Below are 27,291 nucleotides of genomic sequence, written 5' to 3'. Positions count from 1 at the left end.
CAACGATGTGGGGAAATGCAGTCGTGAGGTCCTGGAGGAGAAATTTAGGCTGCTGGGCAGGAAACTTAGGTCCAGGACCTCCAAGGTAGCCTTCTCAGAAGTGTTACCTGTTCCACGCGCAGGGCCGGAGAGACAGGCAGAGATCAGGAGTCTCAATGCGTGGATGAGACGATGGTGTAGGGGGGAAGGGTTCAGGTTTGTTAGGCACTGGGATACTTTTTGGAACAAGAGGGAGCTGTACAGGCGAGACGGTCTCCACTTGTCCCGAGAAGGAACCAGGCTGCTGGCACTTAAAATCAAAAAGGTGGCAGAGCAGCTTTTAAACTGAATATTGGGGGAAAGCCGACAGGAGATGAAAAGTCTCTGGTTCGGGTTGGCTCATCTGAGAGAGGTGAGGGGGTACCGGTTGCTTTTCTACAGGGAGGTGGATTGAAATTGTCCACAGAGGCCATGGCTGGTGACATGGACTGCCGGACAACGACTCGAGATAGCAAGAGGAAGGATGCAGGCTTAACTTGTAAGGGAAATTACAGCTGTTTCTATACAAATGCTAGAAGTGTCCGAGGTAAAATCGGGGAGTTGGAGTGCTTGGTGTCGGAGGGAAAAATAGACATTGTGGGTATTTCTGAAACTTGGTGGGATGAGGAAAATCAGTGGGACACAGTGATTCCCGGTTATATATTATATCGGAAGGATAGGGGGGGAAGGGTTGGAGGTGGGGTAGCTCTGTATGTCAGAGAGGGTATAAAGTCTAGAAAGATTGAGAGGCTAAGTGAATTGGATTCGCTTCTGGAAGTTCTATGGGTTGAAATAGGGGGGCCAAAAGGAAACTTAACACTGGGAGTTTGTTATCGCCCACCAGATCAAAAGATAGAGGAGGATTATAAAATGATGAATGCCTTAAAGATAGCAACTAGACAAAAACACTGTGTAATAATAGGTGATTTTAACTACCCACACATTGATTGGGTCAATATGTGTTCTAGTCGGGAAAAAGAGATTGAGTTTCTAGACACTCTAAATGACTGTGCTATGGAGCAGATGGTCACGGAACCTACCAGGGGAGAGGCGATCCTTGATTTGGTCCTAAGTAACACTCAAGACCTGGTGAGAGATGTAAAAGTGATTGCACCGCTTGGAAACAGTGATCATAATGTTGTTGAGTTCATCATTTGTACAAATAGAGAATTGGCCAAAAAGACTCACACAACCATTTTTAACTTTAAAAGGGGTAATTTCTCTGATATGAGGGGACACGTGGGGAGGAAACTGAAAGGAAAAGTAGAAAGGGTCAAAACAATTGGGGAAGCTTGGGATCTATTTAAAACTACGATCCTAGAAGCTCAAAAAATATATATTCCGCAGGTTAGGAAAGGCACAAACAGGTATAGGAAAAAGCCTGCATGGTTAACAAACAGAGTAATGGAGGCTGTAAAAAGTAAAAAGAATTCCTTTAAGCAGTGGAAAGCTAGTCACAGTGAGGCTGATAAAACGGAACACAGGCTATGGCAAATAAAATGCAAGTCTGAGGTCAGGCAGGCAAAAAGGGAATATGAGGAGCATATAGCAAAAAACGTAAAAACCAACAATAAAACTTTCTTCAAATACATTAGAAACAGGAAACCAGCCAGGGAGGCAGTGGGGCCCTTGGACGACCAAGGGGTAAAAGGAGTATTGAAGGATGATAGGGAAATGGCTGAGAAGCTAAATGCATTTTTTGCCTCCGTCTTCACTGTGGAAGATGAGAAGTGCTTGCCCACTCCAGAACCACTGATTTCAGGAGGGGTGTTGGAAGACCTGAGTCAGATTGAGGTGATGAGAGAGGAGGTCCTAAAACTGATAGACAACTTAAAAACTGAAAAATCACCAGGCCCAGATGGCATACATCCGAGAGTTCTGAAAGAACTCAAATGTGAACTTGTAGATCTCCTGACAAAGATATGTAATCTTTCCTTAAAATCTGCCTCCATTCCTGAGGATTGGAAGGTAGCTAATGTCACTCCCATCTTTAAAAAGGGTTCCAGAGGAGATCCGGGAAATTACAGGCCAGTCAGTCTGACGTCGATACCGGGTAAATTGGTGGAAACCATTATTAAGGAAAGAATTAGTAGGCACATAGATGAACAAAACCTATTGAGGCAGACTCAGCACGGTTTCTGTAAGGGAAGATCTTGTCTCACTAACCTGTTAGTGTTCTTTGAGGGGGTGAACAAACATGTGGACAAGGGGGATCCAATAGATATTATTTACCTTGACTTCCAGAAAGCTTTTGATAAAGTTCCTCATCAAAGGCTCCTAAGTAAGCTCAAAAATCATGGGATAGAAGGACAAGTCCTTTTATGGATCAAAAACTGGCTAGTTCATAGAAAACAGAGAGTGAGTGTAGGTGGGCAATTTTCTCAGTGGAGGGTGGTAAGCAGTGGGGTACCGCAGGGATCAGTACTTGGTCCACTGCTTTTTAACTTGTTCATTAATGATTTGGAGATGGGAGTAAGCAGTGAAGTGGCTAAATTTGCGGATGATACAAAGTTGTTCAGGGTGGTGAAAACCAGTGAGGATTGTGAGGCACTCCAAGGGGATCTGTCAAGGATGGGCGAGTGGGCGTCAACATGGCAAATGGGGTTCAATGTGGCCAAGTGCAAGGTGATGCACATTGGAGCCAAAAATCCTAAATATAAATACACATTGATGGGGTCTGAACTGGCAGAGACTGAGCAAGAGAGAGATCTTGGAGTTGTAGTGGATAACTCACTGAAAATGTCGAGACAGTGTGTGACTGCAATAAAGAAGGCCAATGCTATGCTGGGGATTATTAGGAAGGGTATTGAAAACAGATCAGCCAATATAATAATGCCCCTATATAAATCAATGGTGAGACCTCATTTGGAATACTGTGTGCAGTTCTGGGCACCACACCTTAAAAAGGATATTATAGCTTTGGAAAAAGTGCAGAAAAGGGCAACTCGAATGATAAAAGGGTTGGAACACTTTCCCTATGAGGAAAGGTTAAAGCGCTTAGGGCTCTTTAGCTTGGAGAAAAGACGACTGAGGGGTGACATGATCGAGGTTTATAAGATTATGCATGGGAAAGAGCAGGTAAAGAAAGAGGTACTTTTCTCCCTTTCTCACAATACAAGAACTCGTGGGCACTCCATGAAACTGCAGAGCGGTCGGGTTAGAACGGATAAAAGGAAGTACTTCTTCACCCAAAGAGTGATTAACACATGGAATTAACTGCCACAGGAAGTGGTGGGTGCTACAAGCATGGACGGCTTCAAAAGGGAATTAGATAAGCATATGGAGCAGAGGTCCATCAGTGGCTATTAGCCACAAGGTATAGCTAGGGGCTCTGGGGCAAGTGATGCTCTGTCTTCTTGGTGCTTGGGGGGGGTCAACAGTGGGAGGGCTTCTAATGTCCTGGCCCCACTGCTGGACCTCCTGATGGCACTGGTATTTCTGGCCACTGTGTGACACAGAGTGTTGGACTGGATGGGCCTTTGGCCTGATCCAACATTGGCGTCTCTTATGTTCTTATGTTCTTACAAGGGTGGTCGGAAGAAATCCTCATCAAACTCTACAAAGCTGACCTGAACCATCCCATCCTGGAGAAGGTCCTGAGCCAGGGAAACCCCATAACCTTGGCGGGATGGATCTGGGAGACCAGTGAGGTGGAGAACTGGGTGGCCTTGATCAAGATGTATCAGCCTAAGTCAGCCCAGAGGACTCCCAGAGGGGAGTTGAAAAGCCAATGCCCCAAAGCAAGGGAGGCTACGCAAGACAAGAGGATGAAACAAGGGCTGTGTCTACACTGCGGAGAACCTGGCCAATTTGCCGCATACTGCCCTACTGACCTAACACCCCGCAAGGGGAAGGTCCCAGAGTGCTGCGGGTCTGATGTGCAGTCGAAGCCTGAGGGGGGGCACCCCAAACAACTGAGAGCTCTCCAACTCAACGCAGCTCCTGAAGGAACTTAATCCAGTGGGGATGACACTGCCCAGCCGCAGAGAAAAGGCTGGGACCTGCTGTGAATGGCGCAACCCAGCAGGTCCAAAAGCAACCAGCACAGCGATTGGTGAGCAATACCCCTCCCCTATTCTTTGTGACTGTGACAGTGCTGAACCACGAGATGGGTACCCAAGTAAGGGTGAGAACTTAATTGACTCAGGCTGTGCCAGAGACTTAATAAGCCCAGCTATAGTCACCGGCCTGGGGGTTTCAGTCCAAATGCTCTCAGAGCCTCTATTATTCACCCAGATGGATGCCTCCCCCATGAAGGAGGTGTGCAAATATCAAACTGTGCCAGTGGTCATGGGGACAGGGCCCCATTGGGAGCAGAGGGCTTTTGTGATCAATCCAATGGCCAGATTTTCAATGTTTCTGGGGAATCCCTGGTTGCGGAACCATGACCCTTATGTACGGTGGAGTGCCGGTGTGTTGCATTTCCCTGACCCCAAATGTGATAGCCACAAGTGGAGACCTGAGTGGGGGAAGCACCATCGGCCCTGCCAGAGCAAGCATATCTGCCCAAGGAAGAGCTCAACTCAATCCTGGTGAAATGCAGCCACCCTGAGCCCATGCGCGGGAAGGGCGGGGTATAAATGAAATAAAATAAAATAAAAAAATAAATACAGGGACCTAGCCCAGGTGTTTGAGGAAGAAGAGGCTAATGGGCTTCCTCCCCACTGCAATACGGACTGTGCTACAGAGATCCTACCAGGGCACACCGTGCCTAAAGGGAAACTGTATGCCATGAGTCCTGCAGAGAAGGAGGAGTTGTGCAAATTCATTGATAAAAACCTCACCCGGGGTTTCATCCAGTCAGCTTCCTCGCCATTCACTGCCCCCGTCTTGTTCTGGAAAAAGAAAGATGGGGGCCTAAGACTGTGCATGGACTACAGGAGTTTAAATGCTGTCTCCTCAACTAATGCTTACCCCCTCCTGTTAATTAAAGACCTCCTGGCAGAAGCTACGTGAGGCAAAATCTTTTCCAAATTGGATTTGTGTGATGCCTATTTTTGAGTGCAAATCCAGTAGGGGAACAAATATAAAACGGCTTTCAACACGCCACTGGGGCAGTTTGAATACCTTTTGGGCTAGCAGGAGCCCTGGGGGTCTTCATGAACTTAATAAACAAAGTGTTGCACAAGCACCGGTTCAAGGGGGTCCTTGTTTATCTTGATGATATCTTGATCTAGTCACAAGAGAAGGCCTCCCATATGACTTTGGTGAGGGAGGTCTTAGAGACTCTGTACAACCACCGGCTTTTCGCCAAACTGTTGAAATGTGAATTCCACAAAGAGGAGGTGGATTTTCTGGGCTATCAAATCTCAGGGAAGGGGTTGGGAATGGATCTGCACAAAGTTATGGATGTACTGGGGTGGGAGCCTCTGTGCACCCGGCGGCAACTCCAATCGTTCTTGGGGTTCACAAATTTCTACTGCCCCTTCATCCCCAACTTTGCGCAAGTAAGCCTGCCCCTTATAGACTTGTTAAAAAGTAAAGGGAAGGGACAGGAGAGTGTGAAGCAAAGTGCCAAGTTAAATTGGACCCCAGAGTGCCAACAGGCTTTTGATAGGCTCAAGGAGCTATTCACCTCCAAGCCCATTTTACATCATCTGGACAAAAACAAGCCCTTTGTGGTCCAAGTGGATGTGTCAGATGTGGCCATGGGTGGGCAATCCTGCAAAAGGGAGGCGATGGCAAACTCCGCCCCCTTGCCTATGTGTCAAAAAATTCAACCCCACAGAGAGCAACTGGACAGTTTGGGACAAAGAGGCTGCTGCCATCAAGCTAGCCTTAACCACTTGGCGACATTGGCTAGAGGGGGCCTGGGTGCCATTTGAAGTGTGGACTGATCATAAAAACCTGGAAGCTTTGCACACACCCCAAAATCTTAATGCCAAGCAGCTTAGATGGGCAGAGTTTTCCTCTAAGTTTTGTTTCACTCTCCAGCACCTCCCTGGGAAGTCGAATTTCCTAGCTGATGCACTGTCCCACCTCCCGCAGCATGGCAGTCAAAGGGAGGAGGTGGTGGATTCCATGTTCACCCCCTCCCAACTGGGGGGGGTTTACGCGTAACCTCTCTAAGGAGGAGCTAACCACTAAAGCCGAGCCATGGATTACTAAATTTAAAGAAGCCTTTACTGGTGCAGATAGAGAGGAGATTTCTAAAGACCCCTCTCTCCAACAGAAGGAAAATGGATGTTGGTACCAGGCTGGTCGATTATTTGTGCCCCAGGCCTTGCGGGGCGAGATATTACATTTTGGGGATGAACCCAAATTAGCTGAGCATTATGGATATTTAAAAACCTTTCATCTCCTCCAAAGACAGTTCTGGTGGCCTCAGATGTGGGCCGATATCTCTCAGTATGTGGGGTCAATGCCAAACGTGCTTGATGGGGAAACAGAGGCTGGGAAAACCTCCGGGGACTTTGTGACCTTTAGAGACCCCCAATCGACCCTGGAAAGTGTTTTCTATGGATTTTATAATGGATCTGCCACCAAGTAAAGGCAAAACAGTTATCTGGGTGATAGTGGGTCTGTTTTCTAAACAAGCCCATTTCATACTTTGCAAGCAGTTACCAACTGCAAAAGCTCTGGCCAAGCATGTAACATATAGTGAGATTGCATTCAGTACCCCATAAAATAATATCCAACCAGGGCTCCCACTTCATTGCTAAGTTTTGGAAGGAACTCCTCCAGGTCCTCGGCATAGAGAGGGGGCTCAGTAGTGCCCATCACCCTGAGACTGATGGGCAAACTGAATGGGTTAATCAAATAGTCAAGCAGCTCCTTCGGTGCTTCACCACTATCAGCAGGACAATTGGGCTGACCTATTCTCCTATGTGGAATACAGTTATAATAACTGTATGTACAGCTCAATGGGACTGTCACCTTTTAAAGCAATGCACAGCTATGATGGGGCCCCTCTGCCCACAATAGATACTCCAGAGCCAAAGCCCCGGGGATCTTCAGGCTTGGTGGCAGGGCTTAAAGGATCAATGGTCTATTATTCAAAAAAACTCTTGACAAAGCCAAGGCGGACTATAAGGCCCAAGCCGATAAGGCATGCGCCCCTGAATGAGATTTACAACCTGGGGATTCGGTTTATTTGTCCACTAAAAATTTGAAAGGACTTCAACTGGGTTGGAAGTACATCGGGTCATTTAAAGTGCTTCAAAAAATAAATGAGATGGCTGTTGAACTTGAATTGCCTAAGACTCTTACAAATGTACATCCTGGATTTTAATTAAGCTTGTTGAAGAAAGACCCAGGTCCAAACAAGTGGAGACCTCGACCAGCAGCCCCTCTATCTCTGATAGTGAATGGTGAACCGCACCAAGAGGTGCAAGAAATCTTTAAGCTTAAGCATGGCCGCCTTTAGTATCTCATAAAATGGAAATACTTTGACCCTTCCCAGCACGAATGGGTGAGTAAAGAACATGTTAATGCCCCAAGGCTTGTATGTGCCTTTCACAAAATGTATCCCTCAAAGCCGAGTGGGTAGTATCTTCGGGGTGGCAGAGTGTCAGAGTAGCCTCTGACTAGTCCTGGTTGTCATGGAGATGGGGGGGGAGAAAGGAATGTATACTTTCATCTCTGCTGTTTCTCTAGTGCCCTGCTTATCTCTGTAAACATGACTGTGCAACCTTGAATGCCTGGTGTCTTCTTTCTCTTGGGAATAATGGCCGTTATTTTGGTGGGCTTTTACCTGGGGTCTGATTGGCCATGGGCCATCAGGGTCTTCTTCGAATTCAATATATATATTTGCTTCATGCGCTTTCCCCTCAGTTCTAACACGATAAAGTTAAAATGCCTGAATACTATCAATGTCTCAATAAACTATTTTGAATGATTTTTGTTGTGAACTGATTTCCTCAGGAGTCTGACAGACATCCCCGCAGAAGTGACGACATCACACCAGGGCCATCTCTTGGTGACACTCTGGTTTTTGGGCAAAACTCTATGGTTTGAGCCCAATTTTACCATGGAGTTTGCCCAAAAGCCAGAGCATCCCCAGTGTGATGATGTCACTTCCAGATGATATCATCATGTCGGGGATGTCACACATGGTAACATTGCCCCACCCCCCACTCCTGGAAATTTCCCTCCCACCGCCCACCAGCGTGAACTAAGGACCTGGCAACCCTAATCACCTATGATCTTGCAGGCATACTGCCCACTGAACGTCCCTCCACAGTTCTGCTTGTTTCTATAAAGCTACCTTTCCCCTGAGTAAGGTTACCAACTTCCAGGTGGAGCCTGGAGTTCTCCCAGAATTGCAACAGATCTCCAGACTACAGGGATCAGTTCTTCTGGAGGGAATGGCAGCTTTGGAGGGCAGACTCATGGTACACCATAGGAACTAGGAGAAACTGAAGTATAGAATGACAAGACATCCCTGCTGAGCTCCCTCCCTTCCCCAAACTCTACACTCCTCAGGCACTGCCCCCTAATCGCCAGGATTTTTCCAAGCTGGAGTTGGCAACCCCTCCCTGAGGTACTTCTACCCCACTTCCAATTTAACCCTACAGTGACAAGCTTCCTGCATTTCTGAGTTTATAATCATGACACAACAAAGACAAGTAACAATCATTCAGCCTCCAATTTTAATCTATAAATCAGTGAACTACTTGACCCACATACAGAAAAACATAGACTGGCATTGGACAGAGAGCCAAGGAGCCAAGGCCTAGAACAGGAGGCTCCGGAAAAAAGGACGAGCTGGGTGCCTGGAGATCTCCCAGAATTATAAGTGAACAGCTGGGTGCCTGGAGATCTCCCAGAATTATAAGTGAACTCCAAACCAAAGAGATCATTTCCCCTGGAGAAAATGGCTGCTTTAGAGGGAGGACTCTATGAAATTGTACCCCGCTAAGCTCCCTCACCTCTCCAAATCCTGCCCTCTCCAAGCTCCACCCCCAAAATCTCCAGGAATTTCCCCACCCAGAAGAGGCCTCAGAAGAAACTCCACAGTGCTAAAGGTCAAGAGGAAGAAGAGATGACGGGGTGCTAGGAAGGACAATTTAGAAGGACAGGGAGCTAAATGATGTGGTCAAATTACGCAATGAGCTTAAAGGCAGAAACCAGAGGAGATGCTGACAAGCACAATGTACATTGAGAGAATTATTTTGGCTTATTCTGAAAAATTGTGTTTTTTAAAAAAATATTGGATTTCTCTGTTCCTATCTGGAATTATTTTCTTTCAAAAAGACTCTGATTAGGAATTAGAACACATGGATTGGTCCTTAAATCTTGGAGAGTGGAGTGATTTCAGGTGCCAAATGATAACAACACACACTGGTAATGAGACAGGAAAACTAGGTCTCAGTTCAGTCCAGGAGAATGCATTGTCTTGAGCTTCATTCTAAATTGCAATTCAGCAGTCTCTCTTTCTAATCTCCCTTTGAAATTCCTTTGTAAGAGCACTGCTACTCTTAGGCCAGCAACTGAATGTTGTTATTTCTGTCAGACTTATGTCCATTTATTTTTTGCATCCTCCTAGACTGAATCTTCCTGGATGGAATTGAGACCTAGGTTTCCCATCTCATTACCAACACTGGTTTCTCCATGCCTACTACCCCTCTCCATATCACACCAATTCCAATCAAGCCCACTATTGTCATTCACCTGCTATTGCCATTCGACATTTGAAATCACCTTTATAAAGTTTATATCTCTGGTACCTCGTGTTACATTTTACAGCATGCATGGCCCGGCCCAACAAAGTGACTTTTATGTCAGATACGGCCCTCATAAAAAATGAGTTTGACACCTCTGCACTAAATTGATGTGCCTCAGCCAGGTTTCTCTTTTGTCTATCTGCTGATCAGTTCCTTGAAACCCACTTGTAAATAAATAAATCTTCCCTGTTGTTAATTTATTATTCCTTTCTCAGTGACCTCCATATTCTACTTGTGCACCACAAATCTTGCCTAATAGCAGTGAACCCAAAGCCTAGACACTCACTACCTTTAGAACACCTGGTAACTGAGGGGAAGGTTTATAGTTTAAAATAAACCTGGTTCCCCCAAAATCATAGGAGGCTATGTGGATCCCCTCAGTTGACAGAAATGGCCTGTCACAGAGGGACCATGCAATACTGGCAGGAAGCAAGTGGGCAGGCAAGGGGAATTGGAGGGCTGGGGAATGTGGCTGTCATAAGTCAGTCTGTGCTGAGTGATGGCTCAGATTTCTCAGATGAAAAGCTACCTGCTAGCCCTGAGCTGGTAATTAAACAGCCAGCTGCAACTGGCTCTGAGCCAGAAGGAGAACAACAAGAGATCAGGTTACCGGCTGATCAGGAGTCACTGCCTATACCTTGTAGCTCTGAAACAGTAAACAAATCTTCAGCAGCCACTCCCAGCTCACCTAGCTCACCAAACCTTTGCCGCACTGGCCTGTCAGAGACGCTTAGAACTGCAAGAAAGGAGAAGTGCGAGACTCAGGGCCCGCTTTCAGCTGTTAGTTAAAGAGACGAATGAGTAGTTTCAGGATGACTGCCAAGGAATTGGCTGGGAGTTCAGCTCATTAAGATTTGGCTATAAATTCAGTTGGGAGAAGCAGCAGTTTGTGGATGCAACAAGTACACTTTGCTACTGAGCCATCAACATTGCTGTTACTGGACCTCTGCAATCTTGAACCTCAGACTGGATCTGACAACTGGCTTTTCTGGAACCCCTGATCTCATAGTGGACTTGGACTTGCTGCCTGGAACTCCTTGACCTTAGACTGGGCTTTGGTAAACCTACTCTCTAGAACCCCTGACTTTTGGACTGGACTTTGATTACTCTCTGCAACCTTGCCTGTGAACTGCCCTGCTGGATCCCAGCCCGTGCCTCCTGGGGAAGCTATATCAGTACAGTGGCCCAGGCAGCAAAGGGGCAATAGGGTTGCTAAATACAGAGTTGGGATACTGACAGGGCTGCTGGACCTTTTAAGAACTGGATAGTAAGGAAACACTGCCAAGAGGCCTGCTACTATCTCTGCAACAGGGTAACCTGGCAAACCTAAGGAAGCAATGGATATTGATCTAAACCAAAGAGCCAACTGCTTTGCTAATAGGGCTACAAAGTACCTACCTTCAAATCGGTGGGGGACACATGGTTCCCGGCCGGAACATCCCTCGGTGTAACACACACACCCCGCTCCACCATGCTGTCACCCAGACATGATGGCAGCACACTGGGCACGTAGCTGGGTGACGCTCTGGCAATGGAGCTGGAAACTCAATGGTACCATTGAGTTTCCAACTCCATTGCCAGAGTGTCGCCCAGCTACGTGCCCAGCATGCTGGCATCACATCTGGGTGACGGCATGGTGCAGCATGTTTGTTTTCCATGTGGGAATGTTCCTGACAAGAAGTATGTGTCTCCTGCCGATTCGAGGTAGGTACTTGGTAAGTATTCCCAGTAGTCGTGTATGGCTGCGAGAGTTGGACTATAAGGAAGGCCGAGAGCCGAAGCATAGATTCTTTTGAACTATGGTGCTGGAGAAGACTCTTGAGAGTCCCTTGGACTGCAAGAAGATCAAATCAGTCAATCCTAAAAGAAATCAACCCTGACTGTTCCCTGGAAGGCCAGATAATGAAACTGAAGCTCAAATACTTTGGCCACCAAATGAGAAGGGAGCACTCACTGGAGAAGACCCTGATGCTGGGAAAGATTGAAGGTCAAAGAAGACGGGGACGGCAAAGGATGAGATGGTTAGACAGTGTCATAGATGCAATGAACATGAAGTTGAGCAAACTTCAGAGGACGGCGGAAGACCGGAAGGCCTGGTGTGATCTGGTCCATGGGGTCGCGAAGAGTCGGACTCGACTGTGCAACTGAACAACAACAACTTTGTAAGCCTATTTGCTAAGCTGGCTTTCAGAAAGCAATGCATTCAGGCCACTGGGAGTCACTATCTGCCTGCCAGACAAAATAGCCAACCAGTGAAAACAGTTCTACAGACTGCAAGATACACAGAAACTGACCTTAACTCAGAGTTTATTTAGATATTTATACCCAGTTTTTCCCCCCAGTGGGGACCCAAAGTGGTTTACAACAGTGTTCACCCATATTCCATCTATAGAGCTATTTCCCAAGTATGACCCCCATCTGCAGAAAGCTAAACCTGTGGATCAGGGCCACACTTACCCCAAACAGATTTTTCTGCAAACTTGGGGGGGGGGGGCGCCTGGGTTTGCAGAAAAATCTGAAAAGTTAAAAAAAATAATGATCAGGGGTTTACATTCCTCTGAATTAAATACCATTGAGCAGCCAGAGAGGGGCCTGGTGCTTGCTGCTACAGCAGTGGTGGCTGGGGTGGCAACAGAGCCTGGAAGCTGCCAGCAGGACCAGCCACGGCTGTAGTAGAGACTGAGAGCATTCCAAACCCAGCTGAGGTGGAAGAGCCTAGGGGCCACTCTGGACTCGGCCATGGAGGTGATGGAGTCTGGGAGCTGCTGGCAGATCTGTCTGTGGCTGCAGTGGAGTCTGGGAGCTGCTCCAAGCCCAGCTGTGGAGCCCATAAGCTGCTCTGGGCCTGGCTGCAGAGCCTGGGAGCCACTCTGAGCCTGGGAGCTGCTCCAAGCCTAGCCATGGTGGCAGAGTCCGGGAGCCATTCTGAGTCCAGACGCTGCAGCAGCAGAACCCAGGAGCTGCTCCAGGCCCAGACATGGTGGCGGCAAGGCCTAGGAGCCCCTCTAGGCTTGGAGCAGATCCCAGACATCACTGCTGCTGTGGCTGAGCTCCAAGGGAGTTGTGCCAGAAGTTAATGGAGGTGGAATGGGATCCCCCCTGCAAGTTTTGTGGGGGCCCCACTTGTTTTATCCTAACAACCACCACCCTGCGAAGTGGGCTAGGGTGAGAGAGATTGTGAGTAGTCCAAGGTGCCCAGTGAAAAATATCTGGGGACTTTGGGGGTGGAGCCAGGAGCAAGGATGTGACATCACTTTTGTGATGTCAGTAGATGATTGAACTACAAAGGGAGTTGTGGCTGTCACATTTAAAGGGACTGCATTCCTTTAAAATGCTTTTCCTCCATTGGAAATAATGGAGGATGGGGGTACCTTCATTTGGGGCTTATAGAACTGGACCCTCTGGTCCAATCTTTTTGAAACTTGGGGTTTTTGCTCCAGGAAAGGCATCACCAGCTATGCTGAAAATTTGATGCCTCTACCTCAAAAAACAGCCCCCCCAGAGCCCCAGATACCCATGGATCGATTCTCCATGGAGACTGGTCTCCATAGGGTATAATGGAGCACCCAGCAGACATCCCCCCCACACTTTATGACAGCCCTGAAGCAGAGGGAGGGTCTCCAAACCAGGGGATCCCCTGCCCCCAGCTGGGAATTGGCAAACCTATAGGTCACCCAGATTACTGGCAGTCATTCATATGGGTTTGCAGTACTGCTCTAGGCAAAACATGAATGGATAGCCCTGTCTGTATCCGTTGCAAAATATTAAACATTGACAAAGACTCACACTTTGCCCATGATCTAAATTGCCCACTTGATTTCACACGCTAACCCCAGAGAAAGGACAACCATCTTCTGTTACGCTGAAAGTTGTAGTGGGTAATACACAGACTGTCCAGTTACTACTGGTAGGGCTCTACTCCCTTTTCACACTGAGATGAGTTCTCTCAGGCTTCATCTTTCCTATAATCTATGCATAGCAGTGTGGGGCAGGCTTATTAAGGCAGCCCATACTTCCAATATCTTAGTGCCATTATGGGGTTATGTTAGGGTTGTCAACTCCAGGTTGGGAAATACCTGGAGACTTTGAGGGTGGAGCCTTAGAAGGGTGGGGGTTGTGGAGGAAAGGGACTTCAGTGGGGTATAATGCCATAGAATCCACCTTTCAAAGCAGCCATTTTTCTCTCGGTGAACTGGAGATCAGTTGTAATGGTGCAAGATCTCCAGCCATCACCTGGATGTTGGCAACCATAGGTTATGTGGCTACTTCGTAAAGTGAGAGTAGAAACTCCACCATGTTTTCCTGGCCCTGATGCTGTTGGTCACAACTGATTATTTGTGGGGCCTCCTTTTTCTTTTTCTTTTACAGCTAGTCTTCATTTGAGGCCATTCTACAGTACAGTACGACCTAACTTGGCAGCACAACCTAGACTAAAGACCTACACTGAGGGAAGAGACACTCATTGTCCCATAATCAGGATTGCTTATCTATCAGCACAGCATCTCTGTGGAATATTATATCATCTGCACAGTATACAATCCCTGGCACAGATTCCTAAGAAACCCAGTTTTGTGACACAAAGAGCAGGTTTCTTGCCCATGTGACATCAACATACATTTAAAATACAGGTGGCAACAGCCACCTCATGGTTTCCACTTCCATATTACCATATCATTTTAAAATTGCAAGGTGCTTGCTAAATTTAAAAGGCAAAGGTTCCCTTGCTCGAAAGCCAGTCGAATCCGACTCTAGGGTTGCGGTGCTCATCTCCGTTTCAAAGCTGAAGAGCCAGCGCTGTCCGAAGACGTTTCCGTGGTCATGTGGCCGGCATGACTAAACACCCAGGCGCACGGAATGCTGTTACCTTCCCACCGAAGTGGTACCTATTTATCTACTTGCAATTTCTTGCTTTCGAACTGCTAGGTTGGCAGGAGCTGCTAAATTTAAGGGTGGGTTAATTCAAAGGGAAAGGAAGCACTGCCTGGCATTTGGAAATAAGCATCTTAGTCGTTTTAAATTAACCATTCAAGCCATAGAGAGGGAGGCCTGATGACAAAACCACTCTTGATGTGATCCAGTGACTACAGCCAGCTGACATCTCTCTCGTGACATATCTGCAGACACCATTTCTCCCCTAGGGATGACCTTTCATTCATGGGGGAAATCACCAGCCAATGCAACTGGAACATTCATTAATCAGATTTACTGAAAGTAGTTTCCAGTTCCAAATCTCAAATTACATTTTTTTCTGAGTTTGTGTGCATGTATTTGTGCACATGTCCAGGGTGGTAAAATCTTGTTAGAATCTAGGCTCCCATCTGGTCTTAGCTGTCTTTGACTGGCTTTCTTTGCTCTCCAGAACAATAAAACTCAAGCATAATGCTGACTCCCCTTTGCACCATTGGCAAAACACAACTCTTGTTTGTTTAGTTATTTATACCTCACCCTACCCCGCCAAAGCAGGCCGCACACACTCTGGGGCCCCACACATTCATGTTTCCATCTATGTATTAAGAGCTGCTTTTGTAACTTCACAGAGCATCATTGTCCAGAGATTAGGACCTACCTGCCCCCAACCGGCAGCTGTTCCAGGAAGGAAAAGAGGCCAACATCTTGGGAGGGAAGGAGACTTTGTGAGAGCCCAGGAGCCCTGCTGGGTATCTGCATTCCACTGCACAATCAGTAAAAGGGTGGGGATGCCAGCCAAGGAGGATACTGAACTAGCTCATTACTGGCAGCACAGAACAGGAGTTGGTGGAAAGGTAAGGAGTTGAGTGTTGGAAACCTCCTTCCCTTCCAAGCTGGGGCACACAGAGGAGTCAAGGCAGGACCTGCAGATTGCTCACACAACAGAGGAGGTGGGCATGGGGACACTGGAACTCATACACTATGACACTGATTCATTTTTCAGAGCTGTCTTTGATTCTCTAAAATACAGCTCTGAATCTTAGTAGTTACTGAGAGCTATAGAATATAGATCACTCAACCAAACCACCAAGAAACAGGAACACGGCCATATTTGACAGGCCTGGCAAGGAAGCGAACCACTTAAATTTATATTAGGAATATAACATGGACGGGAGTCATTCACAATTCTCTTTTATATCTAATAGGTAACATTCCCCTGTACAGTTTGCATTATAATAGCACTTGGAACACTCTAAAAAGCTTCACATGTATAACAACTCTTTAGCCTATCTGAAGGAAGGAGTTTTTGGAAAACTCTAGATACCCCCACCCAGTTCTCTAAGCAATCTGAATGGCAGCTATATTTTGCAAAATGCCACCATTAGGAAAGGACTGAATAGTTATTTTGACCAACAAGGTAGCCTAACAAAATATGCCAATGTACTCAGTCTTCCTATAGCTTAAATACAGTATCTAAGCTGACTGTGTACCATGGTAAAAATGGTCCCCCACCAATAGCCTTTGTACCTGTGTGGCAGGGCAAAAGGCACCTTAGCAACTCTTCAAACATTGTATTCAACATTTCAGTCCGAACTGTAGCTCTGCTAAACAGCTGAACAAGCATTATGCAGCAAATACCACAGACAGCCTTCATCTTGTTCTTGTTATTCTATAGGTTACTACACATTAATTTTTATTCATTTTATTTACTAAAACATTTATATCCTGTCTTTAATCTTGGTTCAAGGTGGTTTACAATAATAGTTAATAATAGTTAAAACATCCCCAGCTAAAACCAAATATAAAAATAGCAATTCCCAAATCCCTCCCCCTTTCCCTCCTTCCATTGATGATACTGGGGCAGGATGGAAATACTAGGTAATCCAAGCTTAACTACCTTTTGAATTTTAGTTCACCTGTAAATTAATCCATTTTGAACAGTTCTAGTGCTTTCTTCCCTAAAACTCCAGCTGAACTACCTGAGGGAAGAAGGCATAAGGAGGGCTGCTTATATCTTCACTGGTTCTAAAACTTTATCAACAGGAAGTTCCCTCCTCTTAGGGAAAATATCTCTGGAAATTGTTGTTTGCCAGCCTTCTGGGTCTTTAGTACAGTTTTTCACTCAAATTCACTGCTTCAGCATTTACTGATGGATACTAGTTTAGGTAGCTTTAAAGGAGATTAGGCAGAGTCACAGAGAATGATTGTGTTCAAAGGCAGAAAACCAGTCTGAATACCAGTGCTAGGTACAGCAACAGGGGGAAGGCTTTGGCCTCCATGCTGTATTTTGCGGGCCTGCTGCAGGCATCTGCTTGGCCTTGAAGCCATGCCAATCTTGTCAGGTCCTTCCCTGAATGTTTGCAAAAAACAAACAACCCCTTTTCTTTGCAAGTACTACAAGTAGTGTTACGGTACATCTCTGCTCGCATACATACTAACATCTCATACTGATGGAGAGAATATTTTCAACAAATTCTACTAGCTCAGCTTTCAGTAAGCTGTGTTGTGGCCAGTTAAATTCCTCCTTGTCCACCGCACCCTAAGGGAATTAGCAGAAAACCAGCTGTACAATAGAAACTGCAACATCTCCGCTCCAAAAGGGTCATGAGAACCTACATCCAAGGTGGTATTTTGTGAAACTTTCTTGATGCTGGTGCTGTAACTCTAGTATCAATAATGAACCTCTGGAACCTCTTTTGAAGTGTATCTGGGTCCTTTGTATAATAGATTTAGAGGGAGGGGTGCCCTGGATAAGATGACTTTACTGAACTAAACTACACAAACACAACAGATGATAACTAGCAAAATGGATGAACAGTGTTTCCATTACACATCTTACCTGTCTCTCAGGACCATTGGGCTCAGATTCACGTCTCCGCTGTCGGATAGCTGGTGCTGAATGTAAGGGGGACTGTGCAGGGCTTCCTGGTTGCAGTTCATGTTTGTTGTCAGATACACTCTGACAATGCCCTTCATGTCTGTGGGAACTGTCCTCCTCAGCCACAGGCTGCATAACCCGGGTTCTCCCATCATGTATTTTTGGCCTGACTGCCACTTCTGGTCCTAAACGCCTCCTCTCCTCACCCTCTTCAATGGGCCTCAGTTCCTCAGGCTCTTCATCTGTTGTTCCAGACGTGCTTGGTTCAGCACCCGGGTGGAAGTCCTTCAGCTCTGTTTCTTTATCAATTATAACCCATTCTTTACTGTCAAAGTCCTCCTCCTCAGCAAGGGGCACTGATCGGAAAGCATTGCTAAGCGCTTCATGCTCCACAGAAGCAGACACATCCATTCTGCCACTCGCCTGCCTGTCTACCTGACCAGTGTCAATGGACAGCATCTGTGCTGGCTGGGAAGAACACACAAGCCGAGAAGGAGAGCCAGGCAAATCCACTCGAGATCTGAAAGTAAGAGGAAATGTCTCAGGAGCCAGCTAGCCTTCAGCTCAAGATTTAAGATTGACCTATTGTTAAAGTTTGATACCAGTGGTCATTTAATAAGCAGCAACGGTGAGGTGTTCCTGTCATTTCCTGCCTTTCTTCTGAAAAGATCAACTATGAGGTGAAATCAGCTATTTACCATGTGCTTAAGATCAACTGAAAACTGAAGCCCTACCCCATGGCATGGCATGTTCCTTTCCTTGCTACGCATTTGTTCTGCATGATTATGATTCACCTTTACTCCCGTCTATTTGCCAAAAGAGGGTCGAACAGTTTTACAACAGAATGGTTCCAGGGAATCTCTCTTCAAAACCTCCACTCTTGGACTGAACTGTGCTCTTGGTGTAGGAGGATTTCAGCTGCCAGCCTTGAACAAACTTCATTCGTCTAGGTGCTTCCAGTCAAGAAGCTTCAGATGACTAAGTAGGAGAATGCAAGGCATGAACTGAGCAAGAGCTCCATTGAACTCACATAACTTACTTTTAAATTCCAGGAAATAATCCTGAAATATGTGACATAATAATAAAAGAGCATTTTTGCCTGATGAGCCAGTAGTCAAAATCAACCCAAGGACTCTTCAGGGGAGAGATAAAACCTTCCACTGCAGCATTTACAGTGTCTAGGCACTGACTAGCCACACTTGCCGTCTATCTCATCCTCCTTGTTTCCGGCACCGACCCCACCTGCTGGGTTCCAAAATCTTTCTTAGGACAGAGCTACATAACTGATAGAAACATGAGTCTGCTGCTGGTAGGAAAATGTACAACATGAACACAGGATACAGACGAAGCAAGCTGAACCACAAGTGCGTGGGAGACTCAAGCAACAGCTTTGAGCTTCTGAGAACATGCAGTGCCACCCTTTTACTTCTGTTGCTCCCTGCTGACTCATCAAAAACCCTTAAGCACAATGTCTCTGTGTTGATAGCATCGATGCATGCCCATTCTCTTGAAAGGCACTTGTCTGCACAAATGACACAGGGTGCATGAGCTTGTTAGGGGGAGGGAGAGTGTAAGTGAAGTTGAGGATCTATTTTGAACATAAATATGGGTCATTTTTAGCACCATAATGTGCTGCTTGTAAATCCTAAAACAACTTACCTTAGAAAAAAAACAACTGCTTGATAATTCTGTCCAAACTCTTCATTGGATCAGTGGTCAGAAGAGAACTGAGCAGGAAGGCTGCCCTCCACCCCAAGGTACGTGCAGTGATGCAAAACTCCCTTGGGGATGTGTGTTCCAATTTGTGGGATAGAGTTCTAGAACTTTCTAGACTCTGCTTTACAATGGCATGGAACATGGATGTGGGAGTGCACAGAAATCACACAGAGGAACCTTTGTTATCTCAGGAACCACGTCTCCCCACTCTGTTTAAAAGTATCCATCAAAGGAGTTTCATTTGGAACTAGTTGCAATTATAAATGCACGGGAATTAATTTTTCTTAACTTTGTCCTCTGAAATGGATGAACAACCTGTGCTGACACTTTGAGCACAGTATGAAGGCACAGCATGGATAATTTCAGTCCAAACTGTTAGTTCAAAGTTATGACCAACTGAAAGAAAAAGTCTTGCAAAAGAAAGTGCGACATGGTTTGAAACCACATAGCACTCCCAGTTGTAAGACTTTTTCTTTATTCTGTTATATATGTTGTGTGTTGTCCTTGACAAATTGATTTTTCAAAAAAGGATTTCTATAAATGTTAAAGATTTCTCAGGCCTATGTAATAAAATGGAAATAGTTAAAATTATCTTTGACTTGCCAGAAAGATATTAACCTAAACATTATTTATATGTTTAAAATATTTATAATCCTGCCCCCAGGGCAGGTTACCATAAGCTAGAAGACATAAATTGTAACACTGTGATTTTCAACAAGCCACTTGCTAACAGTACAGCCCTTAGTTTCTCATATCAATCTCATTACATTCGCCAAATACAGCATTTCCCTCTAATCTTTCTTCATTTCTGTACAAGTATATAAAATTCCATTTCAACTGTGAACATGTTGCGGTTCTATGCTTCTTAAATACTGACATGTTCAACATGAAGCTACCAATAATATGGTAGACAATGACATGGCAATATTGCATGCAACAAAAGGAAAGGCAATTCGAGTACCAAGTGGGGGTCTCAGGCAGCATTGTTGATGAAAGCATAACAAGAGCCACCAGCTTCTTCAACTTAAAGAGATTACTGAAATGTGCTCTACATGGGTCCGCTTTTGAAATCAGTCTAGAAACTTCAGTTGGTCCAAAATGCAGCAGACAAGCTATTGTCACTCGTGGGGACTATATCATCCCAAGGCTGAAGAATCTGTGCTGACTGCCTATTCCTATTTCCAGGTACAATTCAAAGTGCTGGTTCTTACCTTTAAGGCCCTAAATGGCTTGGGACCAGGATCCTTGAATGACTACCTCCTGCTATGTTGTCCTGCCTGCCAGTTAAGATCTGCCTCACAAGCACTGGTCTCTGTGCCCCCCCCTTTCATTTGGATAGTCTTTTTAGCCTGCAAAATGTTTAAGACCTATTTTAAGCTGCTCCTTATTTTCTGTGGTTTTATAGCCTGGATGTGTTTTCAAATGTTGTCTTTTAATGTCATTTCTGATGTTTTATGTTTGTTATCATATTTGAATTTTTAAGCCCGCTTGGGAAGGTTCTCTTAGAGATGCAGCTTAGAAATTTTTGAATAAATACATAAATTAAATTAAATAAATAGTAGGAAACTTCCTTCTCCTCCTAAGCAGTTACGTGACTGCAGCAAAATTATATGTCCTCTTGATCTCTGAAATCATTTAACACTGCCTTGCTTTCTAGAACTCTCAAATGTCTGAAAAATTCCAATAGCCATTAAAGCAGCACACTCCTATACCATTGATTCTTGTGGTTATTTGGACTAGACAAGAACAATGAATCCAGCACAGCATTCATAAGCTGACTTATCTAGTTAAAACACATGTGATACAAATCCATAGAAATAATCTTAAGCATGTGGAAAAATACTGTGTGTGGTAAACACATGACCAACAGAAAAACTCTGAGCATCCAAACAAGCACACAATTGGGATGCAAAGAATCCAGATTCACTCCTGGGCATGGGAATGAATTATTTTTCACCTCTATACCTATAACAGAATTCCAGTTACCTTAATCTTACACTTACTTTTATTTATATTTACTTACATAAAGGTTAAACAACAACAACAGCAACCCCTCTCCCAGATACCAGCAACAAACCTTCTTTCGTGCTGATCTGCTTTGCCATCGGCAGTTGAGAGGCGCTCTGACTCAGGGCTGTTCACTCGACGGTACCTCAGGGAGCGCCCTTGAGTGGTAGGGGAGTCTGGTGGGGCTCTGACAGGGGAGCTGGGGCACACACCACTTTTCTGATCTTCTTCTGCCAAACACTGTGTCTGTGCAAGAGAGGAAACACAAAGAAAAATCCATAAATCCAGTTATGGGGTACTCACAACCCAACAGATTATGAAATTGACAGTGAGCACCCAAAAAAATGAGATAATGTTGGGTGGATGTTCCATAATTTTATCTCTGTGCAAACACTCAGAATGTACGCATGGGAGAGAAGAGGTGAGTGACATCAGAACACACAACCCATTTTTTTTCCTGCCTAACAGAGCCAGGACTAGATATAAAAGGGAACCATATGCTACACAACTAACAGCTGATTTTAGACATTATTTTCTCTAGCTTAGTTGCCTGGTCTAACTGTATGAGGACATAGGAAGGTGAATCACAGAAAACTGCACAGATTACTTCCATAAAAAGGGATAGCCACTTGCAGCTCACGCTTCCATAAGCATGACCTCCTCTGACATTATGCTGCTCATGTAGGCAGACAAATCAGAAGCTGGCATTTTGTTGTGGAGGAACTTTATTTTCCCTTGAGCCACAGTTTCTCTCTTCCCATTTCAAGTAAGAAAAATAGGACCTAGAAAACTGGATTTCAGAAAATTCGGGCATCTTTGATTAATATTGCCAAATAACATGCTACTGACAGGCACACACCTTTCTGAAATCAACTTTTCCAACATGGAAATTAATTTCCATACCAGAAAAATTGTATTTTTTTCAGGATGGATGCACATTGGCACAAGTACCTACTTGATCATTTGCCATGAATCAGCTTTACTAAGTATATGCATGAAGCCCAGGAGATATTCACACACATGAAGCTGACTTCTACTGATTCAGACTATTGGCCCATCAAGGTCAATGAAATCTACTCAGACTGGAAGAGGTCTCCTGTAGTGGTCTTTTACATCCCCTAGTGCCTTCTAAGTGGAGATGCCAGGGATTGAATTTGGGACCTCCTGCATGAAAAGCAGAAGCTCTTCCACTGAGCCACAAACCCTCCCCACACTTCCATGCACCCATGATGAACACCCCAGGCCTTCCAACAAGGGAAATCTTTGCTTTCTAAAATGTAGCAAGCACCATAGTCCTTCCTGCAGGATTCTGAAATAGAACAAAGAACTGGCATAACACACTGCATTTGCAGAAATGCAGAATCAATGGCATGCCTAGCTCTAGACTCCTGATCAAAGACATGCTAGAAGAAGAGGAGGAGGAGGAGGAGGAGATTGGATTTATACCCCGTCCTTCCCCCAAAGGTGTCTCAGAGCGGCTTACAGATTCCTTTCCCTTCCCCTCCTCACAACAGACACCCTGTGAGGTAGGTGGGGCTCAGAGAGCTCTGACAGAAACTGCTCTTTTTCAAGAACAGCTCTTATCAGAACTACAGCTTGCCCACGGTCATCCAGCCAGGTGCAAGTGGAGAAGTGGGGAATCAAACACGGTTCTCCCAGATTAGAGTCCGCGCACTTAAGCACTACACCACACTGCTAAGATTTATCGTGCTTGATGGGTCACTTGCATGGCAGGAAAGAATAATCCTCTACAACACATGTTTCAACAACATGAAGTTTTGATGTCCTGAATTTTGCCAAAGGCTAGGCCAAGGCAAGGCAGGAAGGATGCCTCTTCAATCCCACAATTCTATTACTCTCTTTCTGTTAGAAATGCTTCATTATTATTAATAATCATTATTATAACTTGTGAAGGATTAAAACCGGGAAGAGCATTGTGGGGGAGGGCAAGGCACATTCCAAAAGATTTACTTTGCTGATGCTGATCCTGAGTTTGTTGCGGTTCACGTCTGTCTCTTCCCAAACCTCTCCTTCATTGAAGGCAATGTTTGGCGCTTGGCCCGTGGTCTCTGCTGGCCGGCCAGACAAGATTGGGGGAGCATTCTCCTGGTCACTCAAGTGCTCTCCTTGCAAGACGTCCTCTGTGTTCTCACGGAGCAAATCTCCAGGAACTGGAGTGACATTAACAACACTGAAGGGAAGACAATACACAAAGCCATGAGATAAAACAGCCTCTACCATGCAGTAAGGGTTGGGCACCCCGCCTCAAGTAGTGCCACAAAGATCCCACCAAACAGCAGCCAATATTATGGAAAATGTATTAGCACACAAAACAATTTGCAGGAGAGCAGCTCTTTTGGACTGTGTTAGAATAAGTAATCCATCAAGAGAAATATGTCCCGGGAACCCACTTGACCCCACTGTCTGTAACCCAAGAGGTAACCTTCCTTGCCATTCAGGTTCAACAGAGTTCAAAATCTGCCTTAAAAGGTTTCCCCAAAACCAAAACCATAACCATCACTTGAGAGCTGCCATACTGGAGCGATTCTCCTCATTCAGGCAAAGAAGGATTCTAATATATTGTCGTAATAATCTAATCAGGTTGATCACTGATGGCACATAATGCAGAAGTTCAGAAACTGGAAACCTAGCATCCTCACAGCACGATCCTGAGGGCTGCCTCCATCTCAACAGCTGGCTGCTGGCATACTTGCAGTTCTGCTAGTGTACTCCCTAAAGGGTTCTGGCAGAGGCCAAGAGGTAAGCAAAAGACCCTGGAGTGGGGCCATATGGGTCACAACCATGCCAGCATCCCCAGCAACCACACAACAGGGTCACAATGAATAGGGTGGAAAGAACTAGTCATGTGGTGACAGTTACACGGACCTGGCTCTATGCATATCACAGCTGAGGAGTGGGAAGGGGTGGGGTTATGGTTCACAGGGCCATGCCTGTGGCACACACACTCCACCCCTTTAAAGGCACAGGGCTCCATGACACAGGATCTGGGCAGAAGACAGATTGAACAGTTGGGCAAGGGTCACAGTGATGCGCTCACTGTCAGTGACCCTAAACAGGTCCACGATCCACATGGTCCAAAGGGCCCAGCTCACGAGAAAGGGGCACAGAAGAGGACAAGGAAAGTATGCCCAGCCAGGGGTGCCCACCCGTACTGGCAAGGATGCTTCCCAAAGGCCCAGCCATACTGTCGAGGTGGCCTGATGGGGGTGGAGCAGGAGGAGGACCAGAGGCCCAGCCATACTGTTGAGGTGGCCTCTGGCCACCCCTGATGGGGGTGGAGCAGGAGGAGGACCATGAAGGTGGAAGCCTAGGTTGGAGCATGTAGCAACATTTATAGATCCCCAAGAGCCTCTTGATGCATGCATGCCCATCCTTGATGTCTCTCGTGACAGCCAGCAGCCCTTCTAGGTGCCACCACAGACACCTCCAGCCCCTCCATGAATTGGTGACCTTGGGAAACAGCATTCCTCCACTTGCAGCAGGCCTCCATCTGCTCACCTGATCACCATCCACGTGAAAGCAAGGCCTGGCAACTGGCAGGAGGGTGGGGTAGCGGGGAAATGGTGGTGATATTACTATAGAATTTTTAGTGATTCCTAGAACTACAACCATCACTTCCAGGTATTCCCTGGAACTGATGTCATCATGCAGGTGATGGCAGTAAGTTTTTATTAAATTTTAATTTTTCCCCTGCCATTGCTTGAAGTGGCAGTGGGAAACAGAAACTTTGTGTGGGACTAGGTGTTCGGTAACCCTAGGTGGGAGAGATGGGCTGCACCAGCTGCAGGCCCTATACCCCGGGCCCCAGCAAGGGTTCCAAGTCCCTCACACTGCCAGGGGCCACAGCCACAGCAGCACCAACAGGGGTGTGCATTTGGTAAAGCCGAACCCCCCCCCAAAATGCCTTTTTGGCATTTTTCGGTTATTCGACATACCAAATTAGATTCCCTGATCTGATTTGGCTGCTGAATATAGAATGCCAAAAAACCCTGGAAATATTTGGCTTTTTTGACATTACCAAATACGGGCTTGGGGTGGGTTTAAACTTTAAAGGGCTCCACTTACCTTCTTTCCCCCACCGTTTTTGTCTCTTTCCCGCCCTTTGCTCTGCTTTCTAGGAGGGAGAGGGAAGAGGGACCTTACATACAGCCAATCACTGCAATGCATTAGCAAATGCCATTGCAGCCTGAAAGGCTGTTGTTGCTGCTGGCTTCACTTGTTGAAGCCCAACTAATAGCTTGCTGTTTTCCCTGGGGGAGGAGCACTGGCCAATAGGATTACAGGTATGGGTGGCATACTGCTCTTTGGTCTATCTCAGAGTTTGTTCTTTTCTGAAATTCTTCTGTGTGTGACCAGAGAGCTTTAAAGCAGGGGTCTCTGGCTGGCTAACTCCATTCATTGCTGAGAGAGCCTGGGTTGGAGATTGTGTCGCTGGCTTCTGCTTCAGCCACTGCTCTGAGCCTGCTTTCCTGCTGCTGATTATTGAACTACTTTGGATCAAGATCCATCCTGCCTGCTGGACAACAGAAGAAGACTGAAGACATCACTGGGTTGACTTATTAGGGACACTTTTTAAAAACTTTTCTCATTTCATTGTGGGCTGGTGGGTTTGGGGGCTGGGGTTCAGTTAGTAGGATGGCACTGGGTTCTGTTGATAGGTAGGTCAGCACTGGCTGCTAGCACAGGAATACTGCCCTAGTTCTGCTGCTGGCCTTGCAAACATGACCCCTCAGTTTATCCTTCAGAGATTCTCAAGTTTGATCTCTGTTCTGTTGGGTTTTGGCACTGCCACATGGAACTGGTTCTGGTGGTCAGGCTGCCCTGGTTCTGCTGCTGGCCTTCCAAACATGCCTCCTCACACCACACCACACCTCACAGTTTCTACTGCAGAGATTCTCTGGGAGAAACTGCTAGGCTGTTGGTTTTATATCTGCCTGCCTTTCCCCCTTCCATAGGAAACAATGGAGAATTAGGGGCACCTTCTTTGGATGCCCCTAGAATTGAACCCCCTGGTTCAATCTTTTTCAAACTTGGGGGTTCTTTTGGAGAGAGGCTCCAACAGCTGCAGTACACATTTGGTGCCTCTACCTCAAACCCCCTCCCCCTAGACCCCTGAATACCCCTAAGAAGATTTTTGCCATTGACTACAATGACTCCATAGGATATAATGATTTTTTTGGGAATACCGAATATTTTCGGATACCAATACAATACCGGTATTGGTATTTGGGTATATTCAGGAATACTGAAAAAAATCAGCCTTATTATACCCGAATCCAAAAAAACCCGATTCCCCCCCCCCCTCCTACCCCTAGCACCAACCTTGCCTCCCAGGAGGAGCCATAAGTCTACCACAACTGGCATTATTTCCACAGCCTGGATGTCCAGGCCACCTGTGACCCTAAGGACGCCTTCATAGGCCTCATGGCCAAGTTCCTGGGAAGTCTGCATGATGGCCAGATCTTCGCAGCATCTGCCCTCAACTGCCTGTTGGTTGCCCAGCGGACAAAGGGTGACCACTGGGTCAGTTGCCCAGGGAGCAGATGAGCAAACCAGGCAGGGGCTTTTTGACAGTTCTGCTTCCTCCTAGATGATTGGATTCAGCTGTAATTGGCATAGTGTGCTCTGGTAGGGCCACGCCAGCTTGGGGGGGGGTGAACTTTTGCTTTGCATGGGTGCCTATGGGCTCTGCTGTGTTTTTTTGAGGCATAACTTTATGCCACTGATAGAAGATATTCCTGGGCTGGAGCACCTTAGGGAGCTAACTCCTACCATGCTCCCCACCTTGCTCACTTCTACACTAGCACAAGGACCTATGCTACCATTTGCTGATAGGTGGCTGCAGCAGGGCTGCACTGGTGGCTAGGTCGGGCATGGTAATGCCAAGGTACTGCTGAAGCACAACTCCTGCTTACAATGACATATCTCCATGATATGCCAGCATACCTACCAGTTGGCTACCTGAATACTGCCCCCCCTTAAGATTGCACTGTATGCGACACAAACAGGACAGTATACTGGACTTAGAGCTGGATTTGTACCAGGAGTATCTGGGTTCAGATTCCTGTTCAACCTTGA

The 27,291-nt window shown here is 46.1% G+C and overlaps 1 protein-coding gene across 1 annotated transcript in view; it reads right to left on the bottom strand.

Moving 5' to 3' along the window:
* TTBK1 (tau tubulin kinase 1) overlaps nucleotides 1–27,291 on the bottom strand; it is a gene marked incomplete at its 5' end in the record, with an annotated part of 73,085 nt that overhangs the window by 32,130 nt on the left and 13,664 nt on the right. Inside the window, 3 exons of the mRNA XM_015411846.1 lie at nucleotides 17,431–17,989; nucleotides 21,263–21,438; nucleotides 23,164–23,383. Of these exons, the coding sequence (XP_015267332.1) occupies nucleotides 17,431–17,989; nucleotides 21,263–21,438; nucleotides 23,164–23,383 (955 nt within the window). The remainder of the gene's footprint in view (nucleotides 1–17,430; nucleotides 17,990–21,262; nucleotides 21,439–23,163; nucleotides 23,384–27,291) is intronic.

The sequence above is a fragment of the Gekko japonicus genome, unplaced genomic scaffold (assembly GCF_001447785.1).
Source record: "Gekko japonicus isolate JY-2015 unplaced genomic scaffold, Gekko_japonicus_V1.1 scaffold359, whole genome shotgun sequence".
NCBI classification, from domain to species: domain Eukaryota; kingdom Metazoa; phylum Chordata; class Lepidosauria; order Squamata; family Gekkonidae; genus Gekko; species Gekko japonicus.
Note: the sequence above shows the minus strand (reverse complement) of the source record. Positions and strands in the feature narration are given on the sequence as shown.